Genomic DNA, 21,915 nt, shown 5'->3' with positions numbered 1-21,915 from the left:
ATTTTAAAAAAATATAATGATGAGATAAAATGACATAAAAATTTTACATCTTTATCTCATCCTCAAACCTGTCGCCAAAAAAGAAAGGAAAAATATATGCATCTGCCCCACACCGGCACACACTCAACCTATTGAGTATAAAAAAAAAAAAATGATGTGAAGTGTGTACCGGTGTAGGGCAGATGCATAGCATTTCCCAAAAAGAAATAGCAATTTGCTTGCTTGAGATTGAAGGAAGACATGCAAAGTAGCAGGTGGGTGTGAACGACGTCAGATTCCACGTGTGGAAACAGCTCCTTTCCGATGGGGTCTGGTTGCTCGGCCATTTTCTTTGGTTACCAATTCCGAACAGAGATGTCTAGGCATGTTGTTCAACGTGAGTCCTGGGTCCTGGAAGCAACTTTAAAAACTGGGTTTTGCAGCACGTGTTATGGCCTGCCCCTGGGGGCTGGGAGTTTAAAAACTCTCTGGAAAAAATAATTTTATCCCATGTTTTCTTGCCAGAAACATCAGAGTAACTGTTTATTCAAAAACTATATGCCATTCATAAAATAAAACAAAACAAAACAAAATTAATAGATTTTACTTCCAACAAATAGCAGTCTCCCCGATAAAAAAAACTAAAGGTGGAAACTTTGCGCATGCCTATATCATAATGCCACAAAAGAAAATAAAAGTCAGTCTAGACAGATAATTAAAAATTACTCAACTATCTTTAAACTTTGATTATGCAATGAATTCGGCCAGCATTGCATAAAAAGAAGAAAAATAATAAAAGAAGATTATATAATATGTTTGTATGACCCATTTTCTTCTATTCTTTCTTTAATCAACTTAAAAGTCACTTCTAGTGGAAGCTTTTTCTAAGGTGAAGTAAAGAGACTCTTGAATTTTCTCATGTTAATGATCGCATTCATATATCGTTTTCTTTAACTTATATTTTTCTATCACTTTTTTTTCCCATAACCAGCAACAAGTGTATGAATGTAAAGAAAAATTATTCTCATTAGTTATTATTTATCATCTCACATCTACACCTTATGAAAAGAGCGATACTACTCTACTGCTTAGAGTACACCGCTCCATCTTACCGTTAGTTCAAAATTTTCCTTTTATTTTTCTTCAATTTTTGTATTCATATTTTTTTATCATTTTAAAATATTTTTAAAAAATATCAATATATTAATAATTACTTCTTTAACTATTAAGTAACAAAAAAATTAAAATACATGAGGTATCAAAATGAGAGAGCAAATAGAGTGAACAAAGTAATATTTTTCTTATGAAAAATATTTTCATATTTTATAAAAAAATTATAAATATAAAATATGAGAATGAATAATAATTGATGTATAATAAATTTAAAATGTATAAGAGAGGAGGATGTAGTTAAAAAAGTGGGAAGATTCTCCGGAGATAATCATGCGGTACTTAAGGAGTTTCAAGGCTACACATTTTTTCAAGAAATTAAACGATTGGGTTTTCCGATGAGTGCCTTGATATTAGGAAAATGGTAATCTTTATCTTTTTTGTGATACAAGCTACACTAGTTATATAAAATAATATAAAATAGTATTTATTATTAGAGTGATACTAGTGGGTCGTACTGTTTTTAATTTCATATCGTATCATCCAATATGGTTAATATTTGTCATACTGATTGTTGGGTAGGTATAGGTATTATATAAGTTTTGTACTGATCTAAATACCGATCGTACCGACCTCGATTTTGGCCTATATTGACTTATATTTTGGCTTTTAAATTTTTTATTTTTTTATTTTTTTAAACTATAAGTTTATTTTTTTACCTTTAATTCAGATTATATTATTTATAATTTATATATATGTATTTATATATAATTTATTCATATATAAACTATTATTTTAAAATATAATTTATATATATAATTTATTCATATATCGACTATTCTAAAACAGTATACGAAACTATATTCGTATCAAAATATTTTATTACAGTATTTTGACCGATACGATATTCAAAATATTGGTGTGTCGTCTCATTAATATAATTTTTATATTTTATTTTTATATTTTTTTCCTTTTTATATTTTTTAAATATTTTTAAAAATAAAAATATATTAATATACTAAAAATTATTTTTTTAATTATTAAATAAAAAAATTTAAATACATAAATAGTCAAAAGGAGAGTTAAAGCAAGCGACGTACTTCTTATTATTATAACTTAACTTAAGAATTGGGCGAAAGGAAGTATTGGTTGGGGGACCACGGAGTCGGAGAACATTTTTAAATCGTTTCTCATGGCTATTTGAATGAATAAGCACGAAAATAAAGCTGCAGAGTTAATAATTAAAGTGATATACACGGAATCGAAATCCTTTTTTGGCTTCTCTGCATGTGGGTTCATTATGCTAATACTCTCACATCGCCTTGCTTCAATCCTTGCCTTTATTTTTATTTTTTTTTCTTGCTTTTTTTCTTTTTTGAGACTGACCGACAGGAAATGAAACAAAACAAATATCCAATTCTGCGGATTCATTCTGGTAAAAAGTAGCAGTGACAGGGGAAGAATGGCTTTTTAGGAACGATCATTTTCAAGTGTGGAAAGGACCTATATATAGTTCATATCACGATTATGAGTGTAACGTCGTATTTATAGAAAATACAGCGTATGTTAAAACTGCTCTTTATATCTTAAAAAAGAAAAATACTATAAGAAAGTCTTACATCATATCACACACATGTACTTAATTGACTTGTCACTTTTATCGTTATATGTTAACACACACATTTAAGCATTACAATAGAAAAATAAAAATAACAAATTAGATTTTGATCAAGTGTGTTTTGGACGTGTTTCATACATATTGAGAGGACTCTTCGAACAATTGGGAGATAGACCAGAGGACCTGCAAACATACAAGTAAAGAAGGGAGTTCGGGGGTGGTTAGGAGACCCTTCGATGCTTAAGTTAGTTTTCTTTTTTAGGAAGTTTTTACTTTGCCTTAAAATTATGTGAGTTTGATCATATTTTGATTAGGCTTTTATATTAGGCAGTTTGGAATTCTATTACTTTCATTCGAATAAACCATCTCCTCGTGCCTCGTGCATGTGAATCAGCCATAGGGCGTGATACCCTAAGAAAAATAAATAATTCAGTGACAAGCTCTGACTCACGTTTCGGCACCTTCTCAGTCAGAGTCGACTAATCCCTCTCTCTTCCCTCGCGCGGAAAGCCATGATTACTCTTTCGACACACATTCTCACAACCGATGTTTCACAACTGTTACTTCGGTTGTTTCTCAGCCTGTTACAACGATGCTTGCCTTTATTTCCTCAGTGTATGAGTCTGGTTACTTCTTTCGCTCGCTTTCTAGCAACCGTTTTCTAGAAACTTGAGGAGTTTGTGTCCTCTCGACTTGTCCTGGTGGCGCCCACCTTCCATTTCCCAGGTGATTGGTGGCTGTAGCTTCCTCGCACGCTTCCTAGTATCCACGTGTTGGTGATGATTCAAAATGGCTGACAAGTCGGCATATGTCACCCTTGACCACCTTTGTCAGCACCTTATTATTCTTGGGCTGGGCCAAACATGCCTCTCACTTGGGGGGATAAGCCAACCAAAGACCGTCATCTTCATTTTGTCAGACCGATGGGCCTTCCTTTGAATTGTGAGATTTCAGACTCTTGGACAAAGCCTTTTTACCTTCTTCAAAGTGGATGTGTGTGGTATAAAATTTACATGTAAAATTTTCGTTAAAAAAATGGATTTCATGACAACTCCTCGACTAGTAATGTGGCTAAAGTAAGTAATAACATGGATAAAGCAAAGCAAAGGAAACAAGCATGCGGAAAAGAAACAGACTTTGTCTCTTGGAAGCTGTAGTTGTGCGTGTTGGACTTGTTCTATTATTTCACGTTGCTGTCGCTTGGATTTGGTTTTGCTTCTTGTTGACTTCATTGACGCTGAACTGTCATTCAAGCGGGTGAATAAGGACGATAGATACGAACCTCACCTCACCTCCTTATAAATCACTGTACCACTAAGCTAACACCTTCGATGGTTGACAAAAAAAAAAAAAAAAAAAGTAGAAAAACGCAGCACTGCATGAGACCAAAGTCTTCCCAATGGAGCAGTAGGCTAGATGACATTAAACAACGTATGCGGTATTTATAGAAAATACAGTATAAAAAGGAAAGAATAATTAAGCACGATACGAATGACGAGGAACAGAAAGAGATCAACATGATTAACGAACACCGACACATGTAATAAAAAAATATGTACAGTTGTGTTTTTTTTTTTGGAAAGTGGATGTACAGTTGTGTTTGTTGCTGGAGATTGGATTATTTGCATGTGGACATCAGGGCTGTCAACGTAGCCCGTTCATGATATTTGGGCTGGTTTTTCTGGCCCGTTTTAGAAGGATTCATTGCTCAAAAGACGATGATAATGGCAAAGCCTTTACCATTTTTCTCTCTTTTCAAACTTATCCATTGAATTGTTATTTTTCAGGTTAATATTTCTGTTGGCCCTTGTATATATATAATTTAAAGATTTGGATTCCCTTTTGATTCAAAAAGTGTTTCATCTAAAATTTTAATTTAATTTTTTTAAATTCTAAAACAATAATAATATTAAAAAATAATATTCTAATAATAATTTTTTTTAATTTTTATCTTTTATTTAAAACCATCTCATCTTATCTTTAAATTCAAACCAGCTCTTAGGTGTTCAAGTTGTTACTGAGTAAAGGAGTGAGAGGACTAAAACATTACTGTGACTAACAGTCTAACATATCAAAACGCATTGGAGCATCTTATCACAAAAGGAGAAATTCTATGAAATAAGAATGATTTTTTTTTACATGGTAAAAGACATACATCCTTACACCACCGATATGTCAAGAATTTAATTGTAAGAGAAGCTTGAAAAATTGGTTTTTTTAATCTATCAATTATGTGAAATATTTATTCTCGCTTATAAATATGGTATCTTAATAAGAAAATAAATATATATTTTAATAAAAAACCAATATATATATATATATATGCGAATAAGATAGACTAGTAATAAGGTGTTAAGGCGTGGTGAACAATGGATTTAATTGCTCGTGCTTGTATTTTGTACACTTAATTTATTAGTAAAGTAAAACAGGTTGGTGGGTGGGCGTTAAATTTGATATGTAGACTGAGATCTTCGAGCTTTTGGTAGTAGCTGTCTCACGCACAAACCAAAGCAAGAAAGGGCAAGTTTCATTTTCAAACTTACCTTGGAATTCACAGGCGTACAATCTACTCATACATACATACTATGATACGAACAAATCATCCAAACAGAGACGTTTAGTATTATTACTAACTGGCTAGTTGAGCTGAGGACAATTTTTGCATTGCCAAATACGCATATCCACTTTCGTATAGTTGGCCATTTGCCTTTCCACTGGCCCAATGCACGAAGCTCCCAATGCTGGAGGACCACAGCCCTCTTCTACCAAACAAACAAACAACAATAAAATTAAAATTAAAATTAAATGGATACAGAGAATCCAGGCCACCAAGGCAACTTCTTTCTGCAAACCTATCCTGACTCCTTAAATGCCTTTTAGCCCTTCCAAAGGTCCAAACTCTGACACTCCCAATGCTTGATCATAATTCTCAAACAAACAAATGATATAAAAATTAAGACACGTAAAGAAAATCCAAACCTTGATCACCAATTCACCAGGACAAGAACACTCGGTTTAAATACTGGTTATAAATTACGTATTTGGGATGTATTGTGTAGAATTTTTAATTCTAGGATGGAATAAGATGCTACTAATCCATAGCTTCCAACTCAGAAGTACAAGGACAAGTTTAATTTTTATTAGAAAAAGTTTAGGAAGTCCACATACGCCGTTATAATCACTGAAATTTCCAAAGAGTTATCTTCCCATAGGCACCTATGTTATCTTCCCATAGGCACCTATGATATTCTCCAAATAACAGTATCAAATAATAGCCTGCCACGTAGACCCCACATGAATCCAATGGTGGATCGCATTGCAGATGAAAGAGAAAATTTTTTTGGTGATTCACTCCATCCTCTCTCTCTCTCTCTCAAGAAAACCTTCGAAGAGCAGAGTCCACCGTCGACCGAAACCCACTCTCTCTCTCGGATTCATGTCCCTCTCTCCCTCTTCCATGCGACTCCCTTGACCATAAGTCACCCTTTTGAGCCATCTCTCTCTCTCTCTCTCTGAGTCAGGTTTTTAGATCTCCACCACAAGTCACCCTCCCTCTTCCATGAAACCCACTAGATTGTAACCCTCCCTCCCTTGACTCCTCCACCGAAACTCCCCTCAATTGACGTGCGGTTGCATGCAGATAACAACGATGCTAGTTTGCGATGGTCACTGACGTTCCCAATGAGTTCGAGGGCAATTTTTGTCCCTTAAATTCCTCTAAAATTAAAATGAATTTTATCTACAAATTTGAACTATGATGCAACTGTTATATACTTGAAATTGTTTTGTCCCTTAAAATGAATTTATCTATGTTCATCCACTTTTCGCCTATAAAAAGACAAATTTTTATTGGCATATCACGTGGTTTGCAAAATTGAAAAAAGAAGTTGATGAATAAGGAGGAATGGGCAGCAATGCGATGGTTCGTGTGGTTTGGAGAGCAGCAGTACGATCGTTCGTTCGACTACAATGGGGTGTGCCGATTTGGTCTGGAACTCCTCCATCGAAACCAAAGGTCGGGGCGTGCGACGGCGTATATTTGGAAATTTCGAAGTGGGCTGATGGTTCACAAGAGAAAATAATAAACGAGTGTAAACAATCTTTGATTTTTTATTTTGAAGAATGATTTTGCATATAAAAAAAAACTCTTTATATATTTTTAAATTAAATAATAATAAAATATTATTTTTGTTTATTTTTATTTGTTTCCTAAAATTATTTTTTTATATATATTTTACAATTAACATTCATTTTGTATTATCAATTTAATATAAATTTTATATATAAAAATTATCTTTATATAAATTCTACAAAGTTAGTTTTAATGGGTAGGAGAGAGAAAAAAATAATAAAATAATATTTGAAGAATGAATAGTACTTCTTTAAATTTTAAGAAGTACTATTTTTAACTATGTAAAAATTTAGAGATATATATGAGCATTGGTAGTGGCTTCTCCATCTTCATTTTCATCTTTAAATTTAAAGAATATGTTTTTAAATTCATCTACATTAACTTATGCATCTCTAAATTTTTACATAATTATAAATAGTGTTTCTTTAAATTTGAAAAAATACTATTCATTCTTCAAATATTATTTTACTATTTTTTTCTCTTTCCTATCCATTAAAATCAACTTTATAGAATTTATATTAAGATGATTTTAGTACATAAAATTTGTATTAAGTTGATAATACAAAATAGATGTTAATTGTAAAATATATATAAAAAAATAATTTTAGGAAACAAATAAAAAATAAAAAAATAATAATATTTTATTATTATTTAGTTCAAATATGCATAAAGGTTTTTTTTCATATGGAAAATTATTTTTTAAAAAAGATAATTTTGTATATGAAGATACATAAATTACTATCAATGCTAATGTAGATAAATTTAAAGATATATTCTTTAAATTTAAAAATAAAGATAAAGATGAAGAAATCACATCCAATGCTATTACATGATGTGTCAACTCACTATTAATTTTTATTAAAAAATAATATTAAATACAATCGTAAAATATGTAAACGTCATACAGTTATTTTAAAAATAAATAAAATTTATTATTAAAAAATTAATTTATTTTTATATAAATCTCATATTTATTTATTTATTTTTAAACAATTATACAATACATACAAATTCATAACTGTAAATATCATTTCTCCTCGTTGAAATCAAATTGTCGAATCTGCCGTTCCAAAGAGGAACTCATTTCCAAGCATAAACCCAAAATTATCCGATTCTTTTTACCTCGGTTTGACCAATTTTCCACGTTCTCCGTCTGGTCACTTCATTATCCCCCTAGCCCGTACGATAAATAAATCGTCTTCGTCCGTTTCAGCTCGACTCAACTTCTCACCGGTTATGTGCGTACGTTACGAATCTGTGCACCCGCTTGCCCCTTCCCTCCCCCTCCTCCTCCTCCTCTTATTCTTCAGCTCAATGTTGCTTCTGATTGTTGTTAGTAGACGCCTCAGCGTTCTTTGATCTCAACTGTAAGTTACTCTCCGTATCACTCACTGTTATACTTAATGTCTTTGATTTCACCGGTAATTTGTAATTCTTTATGGGATTTGCAAACGGGAGAGCTTGACTGAGATTTGGGGTCGTGATTCATTTGGTCTCAGAGAAATTGCAGGGAGAGGGAAAGAAAATAGACGAGGTTTTGGCATTTGATATGTATGGGACCTGAGATACTAACTCAAGGGTTTAGCTTGGTTTGAGTTTGCTAATGTACTTCTTTTTTCTTTCCTCTGCTTTTTCGGGAACCAAACGACGGTTAAGATTGGCATCTGGGGTTCTTTTGGTGCTCATTTTAGTCTCAATTTTATTTCCTTACTTTACAGCATGAAAGCTCCTGTTAACTAGTTAGTGCTTAGACCAAGGTGTGATTTGGATCTTTGCTGAGATTTTGACCTTCTTATTTTTTATGTGTTTGATTTTGATACAGGAATCGAGGCTTCCATTTGGATTTTTTGATAGGTTAGGTTCGTACTGTTTGCATTGTAATGGGTGGAGAGAGTGTGACTGAATCGTGGTTTGGTAGTTTGAGGTGGATTTCAAGGAAGGGTGGATCAGACAATGACAAGGGGGTGATCGAAATTTTAGCGTTTGAAGTTGCTAGCTTGATGCTAAAGGTGGTTAATTTGTGGCAAAGTTTGGGTGATAAGGAGCTTCATAGGTTGAGGGAAGAGGTTTGGAACTCAATTGGGCTTAAGAAGCTCGTTTCTGATGATGATGATTACTTGATGGAACTTGCCTTGAATGAGACAGTTGAGAATTTTGTATTTGTGGCAAGGTCTGTGGCCAGGCTTGGGAAGAGGTGCAGAGATCCCATGTATCACCGTTTTGAGCAATTTGTTAATGACCCTATTCAGAATGGATTTCAATGGGCTGGTTGGGAATACAAATGGAAGAAGATGGAGAGAAAAGTGAAGAAGATGGAGAAATTCATTGCCTCTATGACACAATTGTCACAAGAACTGGAAGTACTGGTGGAGCTTGAACAAACTCTTAGGAGAATGCAGAATGCTGAGTTAAATCGGGTAAAGGCGCTTGATTTTCAGCAGAAGGTAATCCGTCAGCGTCACGAAGTGAGAAATCTGAGAGAGATGTCTCCATGGAATAGAACTTATGATTACATTGTCCGGCTTCTGATGCGTTCACTTTTTACGATACTGGAGAGGATAAAACATGTACTTGGAACATATCAAGTGCCTTCTGTAGAGGCAAATGTCGATTCTCAGCTTATGAATATTGAGTGTTTTCCTCGCAGCCATTCCTTCTCTGCTATTATGTACTCTTCCATTTATCCATCTGAGAATAATCTCGGTGGGTTCTATTCAGGTCGTATTGAAAGGTCAATTTCAAAGCCAGGAAATGCTGACAAGAGCAGTAGAAAGGAAAAGCAGCAACAGGATCGTCCTCGGCCATCAACAATATATGGAAACCACCCGAATTTGGGAACCAATCCGTTTGCTCATGCCGGACCTTTCAAAGGGTGCATGCCTGGTGGAAGTGAATCTCCCGTTGTACCGAGCTCCAAGCCAACTGGTGGTGGTTCTATGAGGTTGAGTAGTGTTCGGCTGAAAAATATTGATGAAGACAGTAAAACCAACATGAAATCTTTTTCTCGCAGCAACAGGGTCTATTCTAAATTGTCCTTCTTCAACTCTAAGTGTAGGTCATGGACTGCACCTCCATCTACTCTTGGCAGTGCTGCTTTAGCTCTTCATTATGCCAACGTGATTATATTGATTGAGAGACTAGCTTCGGCACCTCACTTAATGGACCTTGACACAAGAGATGACCTGTACAACAGGTTACCCTCAACCATAAGAAGTGCTCTGAGGGCTAGGCTAAAATCGTATGTCAAAACCACGACTTCATCTGAGCACAATGCTGCCCTTGCAGCAGAGTGGAGTCTCGCGCTTGGGCATATATTTGATTGGCTGGTTCCACTTGCTCATAACATGACAAGGTGGCATTCTGAGCGGAATTTTGAGAAGCATCATGGCTTTTCTAGAACAAATGTGCTACTGGTCCAAACACTTCACTTTGCAAATCAAGCGAAAACTGAAGCTGCAATTACCGAGCTTCTTGTGGGTCTGAACTATATATGTAGGATTGGCATAGAACATCAGAGGAAACATATGCAGGAGCCTGCTGGCAGTAGACCTTGTTATGATTATACGTTCATAAGGGATGACACTGCTTACGATGTTTAATAACTACAGAGATTTCTTGTAGGTGTCATAAAATGTACATGATCAATCTAGAGACATGTCCCGTTCATATGGAATGGGGTAATAGACAAGACTTTCAGGAGATTACTTTTTATTTTTTCATAAAAAGACGGGGCATTTCTTCCATGTTGAGGTCTCATTCTCAGCTTCCATTTTAATTTTTTTGTTTTCTGTTTGTTGGAGCTGGCTTTGCTAATTGAGTTGTTCTATAGATTCATTTACTTACTGATATGGTGGATGAATTTCACTTCCATGTAAAGTATAGTTTGTATTGTAACAAGAAGCCCACGTGGTCTCATGGAATGCATAGTAAATCACTCTTTTAATGCTTGGAATGTCTACGTAACATCTGTTGAACAGTAGGAGAGCTTTCTACTGCATGGTAACTCAAAAGTACTGTTTAATTTATTTCTCTGCCTTGTATCCATCACATTCCTCTCTCTTTTTCTTACTTCCTTTGCATATTGAGTGTTGCCTCTCTTCACTTTAATTTTGATGTGGCTACACAGCAACGGATATTTAACTTTTAACATTTTGAATGTCTTTGATCTACACTTTAATTTTGAATAGTAGGAGAGCTTTCTACTGCATGGTTACTCAAAAGTACTGTTGTGCTTATTTCTTTTCGTGGTCTCACATCACCACCCTCTCTTTTTACTGTACATCATTTAGTTTGTTGCCTTGCTTCACTTTAATTTTGATGTGGCTGCGCAGCTTTCATTGCATGACATGTGGTTAGTGGACACAAGTTCAGCTTTTGAAGCCAAAGATCAACTCAAAGTGCTGCCTTAAAGCTCCCAGGTCTGATCCTGACCCTTTCCAAATGGTGATGTCTACATGAACTAGGGTGTTTCTGGGTATTGAATTTCCAATGAAGTTGGAGTCGTGTGATGCTTTCTGTGGAAGCAGCATTAATGGAAGAGCAGGATGCAACTGTGTGGATTCTTTGCCAAATGGCTTTTTTCCTCCTACAGTAACAGATGGAGGGTGAGGCGGTGGGGCCAAAGATGTGTTGGACGTATGTCTTACGAATCAAAAATAGAAAAAAGATTTAAAAAAACTAACTTTTTTCACCACTACCTGCTAATATGGCAGCTCATCATGTATGTCACCGTGTCTATAATCACTGTTTGGTTTAACAATTTCATTAAGCTCTTCGGTAGCATTTCTCACCTTCTCTGGAATGAGGTTCAACTCTGCATGGATCTTTTGTGTTGATTCTAAGATCAACGCCATTGTTTGTTATCAGTTCAAACTCCAAAGAACCATATATACCAGAGATGTTTATATTGTCAGCTCGATCTGCCTTCTTCATTATCTTAATTTCCTGCCTTTAGGAGCTGCCCGACTTGGAGATCACTCAGTTTCTGTGTTTTAGATCTGATCAGAGTTGAGCTTTTGTTTCATATATATGTTTGCTGAGAAGATAGAGGAAAAGACGGTAACTGGAAGTTCTTTGTTGCGAAGAAAACCAAAGGAAGTAGGAAACTGGCCGGTGAGATTCCACTTGGTTTTTGCTATCAATGCATGAGATGTAGAGAACGTCACGACACAAACGCACCATGAATAACTGATTAAATTTAAACAAGGGGCGACAGAGGTTATGTTTGAGGTTATAAATGTTAGAATATAGATTAACTTACTAAATCTACCTAGCTCTTATATATCATCAACTCAAATCCAAACTCTATTCTTCACCACCATTTATTTAATATCTAATGTGTTGGTCTACTTATTTAGAGAGTTTGTTCGACATGTAAGGGGAGTGTTAAAATATAAATTAAATGAAATGATGAAATTTTCATATTCCTAAACTTCCATCAAATGACTACATATCATGTTTCAAGAAAGTTGAGTTCTCAAGAACATGGCTATCAGTGATCTTCCCAGTCTAGGCGACACATTTTTTAGGCACTGCCAGTAATGATTCATACTTCCGCATGACAATGCCCAGCTTGTCCCTGGTGTCCATCGTCTCTCGAGTCACGTTGCCATCAAATTCCCAATCAAATTTGTGAAGCAATGAGCCCAAAACGAGATTAAGCACTCTATGAGCCAAAGGGACGCCAGCACACATTCTCCTTCCAGCTCCAAATGGGATTAGCTCATAATGTTGCCCCTTGTAATCACAGTCTGTGCCCGAAAACCTCTCGGGCTTGAAAGACGAAGGATCATCCCACGCATCTGGATCTCTTCCAATTGCCCAGGCATTCACAAGAACTTTGGTGTTATAGGGAATGTAAAACCCCATAAAATTGGTATCTCGCATTGCCCTTCGTGGAACCAGGAATGGAATTGGAGGATGCAATCGTAGTGTTTCCTTAACTATAGCCTGTAAATATGAGAGACTGTCAATGTCACTCTCTTCAACATCTCGGTTTGGTCCGACTACACGTGCGAGCTCAGCTTTGACCTTTATCATCGACTCGGGGTTGCATAGGAGCTCAGTCAGTGCCCATTCAATAGTGCCGCTTGTTGTTTCTGAACCAGCCAAAAATATTTCCTGCAGAATTATCGTTGTTTAGCGATCGACAATAGTTACTACTGTTTCCTGCAAATTAACGATGGTCGAATTAGAGGGTAGGGTTTAATATTAATATTGTCGCTTACCAAGATGAAGATATTTAGGTCCCGGTCAGAAATTTTCGCAGGCTCATCTTTTCCGTTGCCTTCAAACTCAAGCAACACATCCAAGAAGTCCTTCCTGATATTCTCTCCCCCAACCTGCCTATCCTTCACCCGCTCCTTCACAAATCTGGATGCAATCTCCATAGCTTTCCCAAGATCTCTCTCCATGTTCCTCCTCAACCCCTGCGGGTCCAGCCGCCTCAGCCATGGAAAATAGTCCGCCATGTTTGGGTGCCCCGACCACTCCATCAGTTTCATCACCGCCGCGAAAAACTCTGACCCCTCCTTCGACTGGGGGTCGCACAAGTCGCGTGAAAGCATGAGGTTTCCGAGCAAGTTGAACGTCATGAGAAACACAAACCTTGCAACGTGAAGCCCACGTGGAGCTTCAAGTTTACGTGTCTCTTCCTCGATCCACAGCAACAAGTCGTCCACGCATTTTCTACGCATAGGCGCCGTTTCGTTGATGCGCTTGTTGACTACCATATCCACCGTGACGAGGCGCCTGAGCACCCGCCAATAGGGACCATAAGGAGCCAGCGCTAAGGATCCCTGGTTATAATTGTGGGCCCGCATGGTCTCGGTCACGGTTCGCTCGGCGAAAGAGAGGTCGTGGTGCTTGAAGAACTCAGTGGCCGCTTTGGCAGAGAGGATTGCCATGGTTTTTGTGGCACCCATTCTTAGCCATATAACGTCTCCATACTTGTGTCTTAGACCCGCGAGGGTGCGGTGTGGCATTGCTCCAAGGTCGAACATGTTGCCGAATATTGGCCATCCCGGTGGCCCAGGGGGAAGCCGCTTGAGGATTGATTTTCTACGGTGGAGCAGGAGGAGTATAGCTGGTGACAAGAAGATGATAAAAAGGCAAACAGCAAAGTTTAAAGGCCATTCCATGAGTTGATCAGTACAGTAAAGATCTTGCTCCCCGGCCCTTTCCCCCTGTTAAACCTTTTCTAATTTGCTACTCATTTATAGACTCTGCCAGAGCCTTTCTCGTCTCTATTCCGTCGGACGTCGTCAGCAGATGGTCAGGAAAATAAATTATACGTATGAGTTATTATTTAGAGTTTTGTATCCAAGGTGATTCTATTCGATGATCCGCTTAATGAAAGACATTTTGTTAATTATGGCCGTCCCCCATGTGAATTTCTCAAAGTTGATTAAAGTACGTGATATAATTGAGCGTTGGCCCGAGGGCTATATTAAAAAGAAATGATATTTACAGTTGTGAGTGTATAAATATTATGCAGTCATTTTTAAAAAAATGAATAAATATAATATTCACATAAAAAGAAATTAATTTGTTAATAATAAACTATATTTTTTTTTAAAACAACTGGACAGCATTTACACATTCTACAATTATATATAATATTATTCATATTAAAAACTTTGCACAGATCATGAGATCGATGTAGCCGATCGACCACTGTCCAGTTAGGTAAAACGTCACTTAATGATAATAATTTAATTTTTCGATGATCACGAGGCAACATATATAACTCACCCACTGAAATTACATTTCACCATACATATTAGATAATTAAATTCATTTGTTTCATACTAATATGTATGTATATATTTTTTCAGCTTCCTTTAAGTGTCGGGTCGGTTAGATGCTTTCATGCATGCATGCTTGACCTCATTGTAACTGCAATTTTATCATTACTAAAACCCACATATTAGTCTCTGTCATGATCACTATATATGGTTTGATTCGTGCCCTTCTCACGTGTTATATTGTAATAATTTAAGCTCCAATTATTTTGATTTGTTTTGCTCAGAAAGAAAGAAGGAAAAATATTAATTATAATGGGATATATATATAGTAATATATAGAGGATCATCTTTTATATATATATATATATGCATTGCATTAGCACATTCTTCTGAAAAAGATTCTTGTTTTTATTTTTTATGTGGGTTCAGCATGGCATTCAGTACTAAATTAAAGCATGTGGGCTAGCTGTGAAGAAATTAAATGGTGTTTGTGGGTTGGTGGCCGGGCATGAGTACAAGCCAACCCTTGCATGCATGCATGCAACTTTAAGGATCATTTCTAGCTGCCCTGCACCACTTTCTAGCTAGTTCTGGGCATTTGGATTCTAGCGGTTAGGCAGCCTTCCAATATGATGCTCATGATGGTATCGAGGAAACTATGAGAAATGCCAAACATATATGGAGTTAGATCAAGATTAATCTATTGCATATTATATGCATGGTACGTACATGAAGGATTAACGTTGTTTTCAATAGTAGTCTGTCATAATGATTTCTAGTATTATATATAACGACAATACGTCAAGGGCTCCAAGCTTCATATGACTCATTAATACAGGTGCCCCACAATTATTAAACTCATAATTATTCTGTCTTATTGCATATATATGACCTTTTAAATAGTTACTGATTATTGTCTTATACGAGGTACTTTTTTATTAACAAAATGCTGATTTGTGTGAATGTGGAATCTCTTAATTTCTTCAAAACATATACTTGTTCCTACAAAACAAATGGTTAAAAAAATACCTCATGAAATGCGTGGCAATATAAAAAATATTAAGTTGATGTCACATTAATATTTTTTATGTTATAGAGTTGCGTGTCAGTAAGTTCTCGCACGCAATATCTTTTCATTGGATATTACATGCGTAGTTGACATGTGAGAGTATTGGCATTAGTGTCTCGGACTCTCGTGTGCAAAAAGTAATGATGAGGTTATTATCTTATTATCTTATTATTAAGTAAAAAAAAAAATCAAATATAAAAAAAAAAAATTCTATTAAATAAAATTTTACTATTTAAGTGAGGTGAATAATGTACTTTTATATACCGGCTTGAGATATAGAATAACTCTAAATCTACACGTCATGTTTATGCTATGGAGCTGAACGTGGATACTTCACATTCCTTCTTATCACAGAGCTCAATTTGATGTTTTAGCTTTATTAAATTTTACCAACAAGAATATTTCCAAACGTTGAAGACTTCGTTTTTAGGTCATGAACTTGTCTGGAGTATAGATGTTTACAACTTCCATGTACGCTAAGATGAAAATATATACGTGAAAAGACACTTGAATGCTCCAGAGATTAATTGAGCATGCCAACTTTATGCGTGAATTCCAAACTTTTCACTTTAAAACTCCGCCCGTTTAACGCTACCCATTTTAAAGGTATTTGTATGGCCTTCAATGGGACATCTTTCCTGAGAGTCACGCCGTCATCTCCCGCATTCTTGGTCATGTGCATCTCATCCGGCCCAAGCCCAGCCACCCCAAGCCCAAACTCAAGTAATCAGTCCAATCTGTTTACTTACAAATCAATATATATATATATATATATATATAAAGTGTTATTGAGAGGATAAAAGTTTATTTGTAAAAAGAACTTTAAAATTTAAAATTTAGATTATATTTAATTTAATATATCAATAATAAGAAGATAAATTTTCTACTTTCACTTATAAATATAATTTTTTCAGAAGTACAAAAAACGCCAATATATTGTATGATTCACGAATACATACGTTTACGCTATCAAATTAGTAAAGGTGATGAGTCTGGATTACAAGCTCGACAGGGCAAAGTACTTCCATATACGATGGGCCCCGTTGGCGCAGCTTCGCATGTTGGCCCACCGCACTCACTACCTTCCAGAATAAGGCAAAAACGGGGGCAGATTTCAAGTCGTCAAGAAAGAGGTGTGGCCTGTGGGAATTTGGGGAGTTCGAGTATTGAGAAGAAAATGGCGGCAACGAAAGAGGGGAAGCTGGTGTACAACATATACAGGGCGCTCAGCTTCGGTGCTGCGCCGGTGCTGAATCTTTACCTACGGTTTCGCAGACTCCGAGGCCGCGAACATCCTCACCGCTGGACCGAGCGACTTGGCCGTCCCTCTCTCCCTCGTCCCCTTGGCCCTCTCCTCTGGTTTCACGCCGTCTCTCTAGGTTCGATTTTTCTTTCCAGTTTCCTCAGCTGCATAATGAAGCATCGTCATCATCATTATTATTTAATTTTTAAAAATCCAGGTGAAGGAATGGCCGCGATTCCTATAATCAAACAATGCATAAAGCAAAGACCGGATATGAACATTTTGATGACAACTACAACAGCGTCTGCATTGTAAGGAAGAATCTTTTACTCATTAAATGAAAAATAATGAATACTGGCCTAAAATCGTTGGTCTTATGTACTGTGAGTTTATTTTTCTTGTTGCAGCGAAGTAATAAATAAACGGCTTCCTAGTGGTGTAATATATCAAGTAATGTACAAACTTTGGTCCGTTTCCCGTTCTCTTCATCTTTAACGGCAAATAGATGTAGTAATTGTTTTAATGTGCTTTAATCTTCCGGTTGAATCAGTTTGCACCACTTGATACCCTGTCCGCGGTCAGAGCTTTCGTAGACTATTGGAAACCGAGTGCGATCGTCCTTATAGAGAGTGAATTATGGCCAAATCTTATCATGACTGCTTCGGAAAATGGTGTAAGTTGTTCTGTAATTTGCGTACATGCATGCAACCGTGTACATCAAGTATGTGGAGTATGCTTTTTATGCATCGCACATAATGTTCATGACTCTCATAGCTTATATGCATCCATCATATTTTCAGATCGTGCTGGCACTGTTAAATGCTCGTATGTCTGCAAAATCCTTTAAGCACTTTTCAGGGCCCGTGCTTCTTCCACTTATTTCGCTGATGCTTTCAAAGTTTTCTTTGATTGTCCCATTGGTATGTACAGTCCTATAACTGCATATATTTTTACAACTGTAATTTGTGTCCTGCTGCTGCTGATATTGTTCTACGGCACAGAGCAATATGCAGGCAATCCAATTTCAGCTACTACAAGCCCCTCCTTGTGTCATCAACTTTTCCGGTGACTTGAAATGTGGTATGCCCATCAATTAGGAGCACAATTCCTTTTACTAGTTCTAAATGCGGACAATTATACGTTGAGGATTGTTGAAGGAGATAGATATACTGTATTCTTATAAGGCTTTACTTGTTTTTTTCCCCATTCAGTGGTGGAAGATTTTGATGTTTCTGAGGGGGAGCTGAGAAGTATAGAAGATCTGAAGTTAGAGCTCGCCCACAGGCAGGTCTGGATGGCTTCTTCCATACATAGGGGTGAAGAAGAAAGTTAGTTCCCACTTATTTTCCTCCAATATTATACTGTACTCTAGATTGTTTTCGTTTTGAGTCAGAAGTCTATGGAAAGACCTTACTCTATAAATGAAATGCAACTGAAAGGAATGATATGCTAGGTTAGTTTGACTCCTGAAACGTTGGCTATATCCTTGCTATGAAAGCGATTTCATTTTGTCTGGGCAATTTGTGTTATCTGTTTCTTGTCCTGACTTTTCATATTTTCTAGGTCAGTATATGCTTGAAGTATAACTGATTGACCAACAATGGCGATGTTGAATGTTCATCATATTTGCTTCCTTATTTAGCAATAATATCATATGTGCAACTTATTATCTTTGTTCCAGTTTTCTTGACTTGTCTAACATGCTCAATTACGATTGTGATGCAGTAATGCTAGGAGTTCATAGAGAGCTCGCAACAATACATCCAGATATGGTCACTATACTTGTACCTCGAGATCCACGACATGGACTAGAGATCAGTCAAGTATGATTGTGATGCAGCAGTAATTATCAGTAGGACTATACTTCAATTCATTTTCCTTTTGCATGTGTGTTCGTTATCTTGCTTCATATTTTGCGACGAAAGTTCCCATAGACCTTTTTATGATAAATTATGAAGGCATTTCTAAACCAACTACTACTTGAGTTTGAGATTTTAAATAATTTGGGGAAAAAGTAAGCATGCATGCATGATTGTCATTGTAAAGAAGAGGATTATACCCCATGTTTATTTATAAACCCTCCCTTTTGGCAGAGGAAAACCTTTTACAAGATAGATCTTGGGGGTTGCAAAGACATCTTAAAACTGAAGCACTCATGTAAAAGCGCTAGCTAAAGAAGCTATACTAATTACAAGTAAAAGATAACAAAGTAATTTCGTAAAGACATATAACCTGAGCAGCAATTTTGCAACTAAATTTGGAGTATGTATATAATGCATTAATTGATGACCCATTTGCACCAAAGTTTGATTTTTAGTTTAAAAAATGCCTTTTTTAATTTAAAATTTGTTGTTTTTTTTTTAATTTAAAAAATGCTTTTGCCATAAATAGTGCAGGAATTGCGGAGAAAAGGGCAAAATGTAGCATTGAGGTCTCAACATGAAAAGCTTGTGGCAGGAACTAATATATATGTCGTGGACACATTAGGTATTTCTTTTACTTTTATTTTTTAATAAAAAAAAAATATTTCTTCCCAACAGTAATGCTAAATTGTACAACCTATCATCATTAATTCCCTTCCAACCTATCATCATCAATTCCCTTACACTCAAACTTAAAAGAATGGGGCATTCATGAGGCACATGCCATGCACTTACAGAGATAGGTTTACCTTAAATCCTTTGTTACACATAATAGGAGATGCTTGGTAATGAGGTTCTTATTTAGATACTTTGTTTTCTTCACATTTATCATTGTATGTTATTCAAGAAATTGCACACATTATGGTACCGATGTCAACTAGTCCATGAGACTTACTGCACGTGAAAGCTTTGCATGCCCTATGCTCATTAATTTACTTTCATTGGTGGTTTTCAATTTTTTTTTCCATGGGTCCTAGATAACTTTCTTAACTTTGGTTTCATTTCCCCTTTTTTCAGCGTGTATGCTTGCTTTTAGGGAGATTTGACCCCCAGGTCACTATATCCTTCTGAACTTGTTTTGCAGGTGAGTTGAGGCACTTGTATAGGTTAACACCAATAGCTGTAGTGGGGGGTTCGTTCTTACCAGGTTTAGCTGGCCATAACATTTTAGAAGCCGCTGCAGCTGGCTGTGCTGTTTTGACTGGTAAACTTTTGTTCATACCTTATTGGGTTGACATGTCACTTTTTTAATACCATTTTAAAAGCTTTTTTCCTTGGGTTATATCAGGTCGTCATATTGGCCATTTCTCACAGATGGTACTTGAAATGCAACAGTTAAATTCTTTGTCTGTTCTCCAGGTTTGAAGAACCTCTTCTTGATTACATTCTTATCTTTAGAAGACAATGTGTAGAAAAGAATAGTTGAAACTCTTTCTCAAGTCCATTCTCCAAAAACATTATTGATGTTTCAACAGTATGGCATGATATGATAATTGCACCATGACAAATCCGGTATAGATAAAGAAGTATCTGTCGTCTTATCTTGATTTTTAGGTCTCTAGTACCCTATGTAAAGCTAGTTTATTTGTTCAACCTGAATAGTTCCATGTTCTGTTTGTGGTGATCACACCCACTCCAGCCTTGACAGGTAGATCCCAATTTCCACCTGTTGAATTGACTTGATCAGTACTTGAAGATTTAGGGTATGTTTGGCAAGTGAGAGTACTCTCACTACTATTCTTTATTTTATTATTACTTTTTACCTACTTTTCTACTATTCATTACTTTTCACCTACTTTTTACTACTATTCAATATTTTATTATTACTTTTTCATTACTTTTTCACTACTATTCACAAACATTCTCAACACTTCTAAAAAATTTTCATTAAAATTTGGCTGGATTTAAGGGTACGTTTGATTTTGATTTTGTACGGAGGAAGCAATTTCTCACAGATGGTTCCTTATTTGATTAGTGGTTGAAGAAAATTTAGGAACAGTTGAAAATTCATGAATTGTCTACTTCGGTGAACTCTTTGAGAAATGCTATGAATTAATTCACTTACTTCAAACCAAATGGGCTGAAGGGGCTTAAATCCAGCCAAATTTTAAACTGAAATTCTTAGGGCTTCTCTCTGCTGAAACATAATAAAGGATGTCAGTCAAAGGCTCATTCTAATCAAAAAGTCTATAAAGATCATATTAGGCTTCTAAAATTACAGCAAATAAATGTTATGCAAGTTTTTTCATTAAACTTTTGGTTTGGGGCCTTAACTGTGACCATGCAGGTTTTTGGCAAATTGGAGCTTGTGAACGCGCTCAAGGAGCTATTCAGTGATGCGAAAGTTCTGGAAGCACGTCAAATGGCTGCAAAACGAGCATACCGTTCTCTGTCCAGTGGTATTGTTTCCAATGTTTGGAATCTACTGAATTCGCATGTTTTCAAACGGGTTGCTTTGTTAGAAGGTAAATGAAGAGCCGCATACAACAGAAGTAAATGTGATGGTGAAAGTTGTTGCATTCTACAACAAATAAGTACTTGTTGATGGCGTGCTATTTAGTGCATCTAAACCCATTATGGCTTTTCGGCATCGCACATGAAATCTTTGGCAGCTGTCGCTGTAACTTTCAAGTCGCAGAATGATCTGTACAATCACATTCATGCAAGTTCTATATTGGTGGTTTGCTTTCTCATTGATTACGTTCGATTTGGGCATCTCTTCACCGTCGGAGGTGAAAGAGGGATTAACTGACATTGTAGTCAAATCTTACCTTGAGTCAAAGCTGCATTTTGTCCTGGATTTGGATATATTTCTTACCTTTCCATTGCATATATTGCTTTTTTTATTCAAAGCAAAATATGTACTTTCTTTTACTTGGGCTTACATATTCTTACTTTATCTGTCCATCTACTTTATCTTTATCATTTTTTATCTTTCAACTTTCTTTTCTCTTATCTCCAAAATTTAAGAAGTTTTATTGCTCCAATTTTGGCGTTTTGAAAGCTTCACGCTGTGATATAAACTTCTCGTGGCAATCACGGTGTTGGGGTCTAATGGCCGAGCAAACTTTTTGATCTACTTGTTGTTTAGAACTGC

The 21,915-nt window shown here is 36.0% G+C and overlaps 3 protein-coding genes across 5 annotated transcripts; 2 read left to right on the top strand and 1 right to left on the bottom strand.

Annotated features, from left to right (window-relative positions):
• Positions 1-7,978: 7,978 nt before the first annotated feature.
• LOC108984793 (protein PSK SIMULATOR 1-like) lies at positions 7,979-11,741 on the top strand. 3 transcript variants are annotated; one of them, XR_004801164.1, is made up of 3 exons: positions 7,979-8,206; positions 8,662-10,838; positions 11,171-11,739. XR_004801164.1 is itself a non-coding variant. In XM_018956852.2 (2 exons), exon 2 carries the CDS (start codon positions 8,720-8,722, stop codon positions 10,436-10,438), a length of 1,719 nt encoding a protein of 572 aa, XP_018812397.1. In that variant the 5' UTR covers positions 7,979-8,206; positions 8,662-8,719; the 3' UTR covers positions 10,439-11,741. The 3 variants fall into 3 exon arrangements, 1 of the variants encoding a protein (XP_018812397.1); XR_004801165.1 differs by having other exon boundaries at positions 8,662-10,589; positions 11,171-11,738; XM_018956852.2 differs by having other exon boundaries at positions 8,662-11,741.
• Positions 11,742-12,265: 524 nt separating this feature from the next.
• Positions 12,266-14,057, bottom strand: LOC108984772 (cytochrome P450 76A2-like). The gene is made up of 2 exons (XM_018956823.2): positions 13,067-14,057; positions 12,266-12,959 (listed from the first exon to the last, which is right to left on the bottom strand). The coding sequence occupies exons 1-2, from the start codon at positions 13,976-13,978 to the stop codon at positions 12,348-12,350; spliced, it is 1,524 nt and encodes a 507-aa protein (XP_018812368.2). The 5' UTR covers positions 13,979-14,057; the 3' UTR covers positions 12,266-12,347.
• A 2,570-nt stretch (positions 14,058-16,627) lies between these two features.
• LOC108984770 (probable 3-deoxy-D-manno-octulosonic acid transferase, mitochondrial) lies at positions 16,628-21,712 on the top strand. Its single transcript, XM_018956819.2, has 12 exons — positions 16,628-17,032; positions 17,114-17,207; positions 17,304-17,346; positions 17,447-17,569; positions 17,697-17,816; positions 17,898-17,976; positions 18,108-18,224; positions 18,622-18,719; positions 19,293-19,383; positions 19,903-20,022; positions 20,107-20,177; positions 21,106-21,712. The coding sequence occupies exons 1-12, from the start codon at positions 16,687-16,689 to the stop codon at positions 21,289-21,291; spliced, it is 1,488 nt and encodes a 495-aa protein (XP_018812364.2). The 5' UTR covers positions 16,628-16,686; the 3' UTR covers positions 21,292-21,712.
• Positions 21,713-21,915: the final 203 nt, after the last annotated feature.

Source organism: Juglans regia, chromosome 3 (assembly GCF_001411555.2).
Source record: "Juglans regia cultivar Chandler chromosome 3, Walnut 2.0, whole genome shotgun sequence".
Lineage (NCBI taxonomy): Eukaryota > Viridiplantae > Streptophyta > Magnoliopsida > Fagales > Juglandaceae > Juglans > Juglans regia.
Note: the sequence above shows the minus strand (reverse complement) of the source record. Positions and strands in the feature narration are given on the sequence as shown.

What these genes read in the sequence shown, in the direction of transcription:
- LOC108984793 (XM_018956852.2), top strand. Translation starts at nt 8,720, where the DNA reads ATGGGTGGAGAGAGTGTGACTGAATCGTGGTTTGGTAGTTTGAGGTGG.
- LOC108984772 (XM_018956823.2), bottom strand. Translation starts at nt 13,978, where the DNA reads ATGGAATGGCCTTTAAACTTTGCTGTTTGCCTTTTTATCATCTTCTTG. An exon ending in ACCTAAATATCTTCATCTTG is followed by an intron (nt 12,960 to 13,066) that starts GTAAGCGACAAT and finishes ATAATTCTGCAG; the next exon opens with GAAATATTTTTGGCTGGTTC.
- LOC108984770 (XM_018956819.2), top strand. Translation starts at nt 16,687, where the DNA reads ATGGGCCCCGTTGGCGCAGCTTCGCATGTTGGCCCACCGCACTCACTA. An exon ending in ACTACAACAGCGTCTGCATT is followed by an intron (nt 17,208 to 17,303) that starts GTAAGGAAGAAT and finishes TTCTTGTTGCAG; the next exon opens with CGAAGTAATAAATAAACGGC. An exon ending in TGGCTGTGCTGTTTTGACTG is followed by an intron (nt 20,023 to 20,106) that starts GTAAACTTTTGT and finishes GGGTTATATCAG; the next exon opens with GTCGTCATATTGGCCATTTC.